Below are 3,203 nucleotides of genomic sequence, written 5' to 3'. Positions count from 1 at the left end.
GGGAAAAATAATATGAGGCAAACATGAGAAATAACTCAGCATTGGTAAGGACAGACAGTTCCCTTTTAAGAGTCCAAAAGCAGCTTTTTGCCAGTGGAAGAACCAAAGCCATAGGTCGAGCAGAAGTTGGAATGGTGTGTGTTTAAACATAGTAAGGGTGTGTGAGGAGAAGGTAGAGAAACGTTTCCTAAGCATGTTATAGTCATTAAAACAAAACATCTCTTTATGTCGAGTGCTTTATGTTGGCTATGTCTAAAAAAGCATGCAACAACTTCCAGACATATTGGTCTGTCTGTAGGGAGATTCTCTGGTTATTTTTAAAGCAAAAGAATGGCCTTTTTCGTGCAAGAAATTGACCAAGAAAAGTTGTGTTGCTGTGCTGGGTGTGTACCACTTGCTGTTTTTTAACCCCTGACTGACCTTGTAAAGAATCTGCCTTGGGCTTTTGTCCTAGTGTGCCAGAAAGGACCACCATCATCTGTAACACCAAACCAAAATCGCGCAGTCTAAGCCAAGGACAGAGTGAACTCGCTTCCAGAAATATGCACCTAACTATAATGAAGTTGAAAAATTTACCCGGTCATAAAATAGAAGCCCCCAAACCATGGAAAATTGGTCTTTTCTCAGTAAATTTAGTGGAGGCACGGAATGTAAAATATTGGTTTTGTGATTATAAAGCCACAGTGGCGCGAACATTATTACGTCGGAAGCGGTTTGAATCTTGCAAGCAACAATACAACAATGAAAAAATTAGGCACATTATTCTCCACAAAATTTCCTCATAACAGTAACAAGTGTGAGACTACTCAGACTTGCCTTCTGAGTGCCATAGCAACTACTGCCCCACTGGCATTTGCCAGGGCAGCTCTGTCTGCCAGCCCGTAGCCCTGGTGTTCACAGCTGCGAGTCAGTATTACCAACCTTATCTCAACAGCGAGGAAATGCTTTTGAACTACAGAATGACGTGACTGCAGAGCGACCGGATGAGTGAGGAGTCTTAGTGTTCGGATCCTCAGCCTCTATTTTGCCTGTCCTTCAAAATCTAAGACCTACCAACCTAACGGTACAGGTTGCATTAATAATGCAATAGGTCGCTGAACGCTGCGAGGACTGACACCAGCAGTGGAAACAATTCAATCCAAGAGAAATAATGGGTTTGCTTCATGAAGCCAAGCACTTTTAACATGCCAGCCAACAAGGGCAGATTTGCCATTACATATAGTTTACTTTAGACCGTGCTCTTCTCTAAACATTTTCATATGCTTATGATCTTCTCATATAAATTCTTCCTCATTCAGCTGAGAGACAGAGGGCTTAGTGCCAGACTCCAATCATCAGCAGAGAACAAGCACCTCCTTAGTTGTACAAAGCTGGTAACGGAGGTGCAGACAGTGAAAGGACAAAATGATCACAGCAGCACCTGAAGAGTAACACGCACATGGTGCTGGCTGTGTGAGAATGATCCAAGAACATCAGACAATCCACGCGTGTTTGGGATTTCTATCCTTGCAATGAAATACAAACAGTAACAGAGAAGCGTAACTGGGAAAGATCAGGTATTCAGGGTTACCAAAATACCCAGAGGTGCATTTTCAAAGGAAAGAAGCACAAACGTCCCCGGCTGAATGAGCAGGGTGGGACACAGTCATACGCAGAAGGTAAAAAGCATGAGGTCACTATCGCTAATCACCAAAGGACCTCTGAGAGCTTGCTTAAGTCACTGCAACACCACAGCATGGTGTAGTATCCTGGTACAGACATTGCCATCACAATTCCACGCCACACATGGATAATATTAAGAAAGATTAGCAAGAAGGGGACAAGAGCATTGAATCTTCTGTTAATATTCTAAAGTGCTTTATACCCGATTAGGAAAAGTCAGAAACTTCAGCCCAAACCACTTTCAGTGTCTACTGTAGTCTTCACTACAGTCCCAGCATCTGAAATTGCTGCTTCCATTTTGATTCAGGCTTTTAACAGAGTCAGTGAAGCCCCAAACACCTCAAAAGGTATTTGTACCTTGTCTCTAGCCTCGTTGAGAAGGTCTTCCAACTCTGAGAAGCTGAAACTGGCCACAGTGATGAAATCGCTCATGACGGGAACAAACCTGTCCCCTGATTCCCGCATCCGTCTCTTCTGATAATCCAGTTCCTGAAAGAGAAGATGCAAGAGATATAGACAGGCAAGCGTCAAAGATTCCTTGCTGGCAAGGAAGGGAGCAGGGAAGCCCATCTATTTCACTCCGTGCAGAGCATGCTGTTCTCCCACTCTGCACACATTCACCCAGAGCTGTAACTCCAAAACCACTTTCTCCCTAATTCAAAGGTTTTGGGTTTTCAGCATGAGACAGAAGGTTAAGGTGGGGTGAAGGAAGGTCTTAGTTACAGTTCCCTATATCCTCAAACAACCACCACTCCCAAGAAAGCTATCAACATGTTAAATTTCCAAAGCAACTTTACAATTTAAGTATGAAATACCTGAAATGATTTTTTTTCCCTCCTATGCAGAATGACAAATAATCAAGAACTTCGACTGCATAGCAAGCGCGTTTGGAATTTTTATTAGCGAGTTTCCCTCCATCTTGTCTTCCCATGGTGGCTCAAAAGGCTATATACTTGGGGGAATGTGTACATGGGTGAAAAACCTATATAGTTCCTAGCCTTGGAGCACCCCTTTAGTTCTCCAAAAAGACTAGGCGGGCAGCAAAAAGACATCTGAAGAACAAGCAGAAAGATGCCAGGTACAACATTCTTCAGAACCCTGCTAAACCAATAAGCACTAGGTTGGATGTCATAGAAGTCACAGTTATAAACTGGGGCTATTGTGCTAAGAAGATTTATGGAAAAATAAAATAAAATAAAAATACATAAAACCACAGGAAACTAAGTTCTATTTGTCTGCTACCTACAGAAAGAAAAACGAGAGGATTTTTCAGATTCTTAATTTGCAAGATTCTGTCTTTCTGACTCAAGTTTTTTTAGTTTTAGGCCAAAATTATACATTCTATCTCTTCCCTTACTCTATTCACCACGTCTGTGGCACTGAAAGAGCTACGGAACTCCTCAAAATGACTAAGTTACAGTAAGACTGACAGTCTCCCATGCCTGCGCTTGGCTTGTGTGCAGTGTGACAGTCTCATGGGGACAATGAAATGGTAATCTGGGCCTCATCTTTATTCTTAGCTGAATAATCAGTGGGAATGA

General features: G+C 42.4%; 1 protein-coding gene across 1 annotated transcript in view; it reads right to left on the bottom strand.

Moving 5' to 3' along the window:
• Positions 1 to 2,019: 2,019 nt before the first annotated feature.
• LOC104512638 (disheveled-associated activator of morphogenesis 2-like) overlaps positions 2,020 to 3,203 on the bottom strand; it is a gene marked incomplete at both ends in the record, with an annotated part of 36,229 nt that continues 35,045 nt past the window's right edge. Inside the window, one exon of the mRNA XM_010155694.1 lies at positions 2,020 to 2,151. Within this exon, the coding sequence (XP_010153996.1) occupies positions 2,020 to 2,151 (132 nt within the window). The remainder of the gene's footprint in view (positions 2,152 to 3,203) is intronic.

Source organism: Eurypyga helias, unplaced genomic scaffold (assembly GCF_000690775.1).
Source record: "Eurypyga helias isolate BGI_N326 unplaced genomic scaffold, ASM69077v1 scaffold12627, whole genome shotgun sequence".
NCBI classification, from domain to species: domain Eukaryota; kingdom Metazoa; phylum Chordata; class Aves; order Eurypygiformes; family Eurypygidae; genus Eurypyga; species Eurypyga helias.
This window is presented reverse-complemented; position numbering and strand designations above follow the sequence as displayed.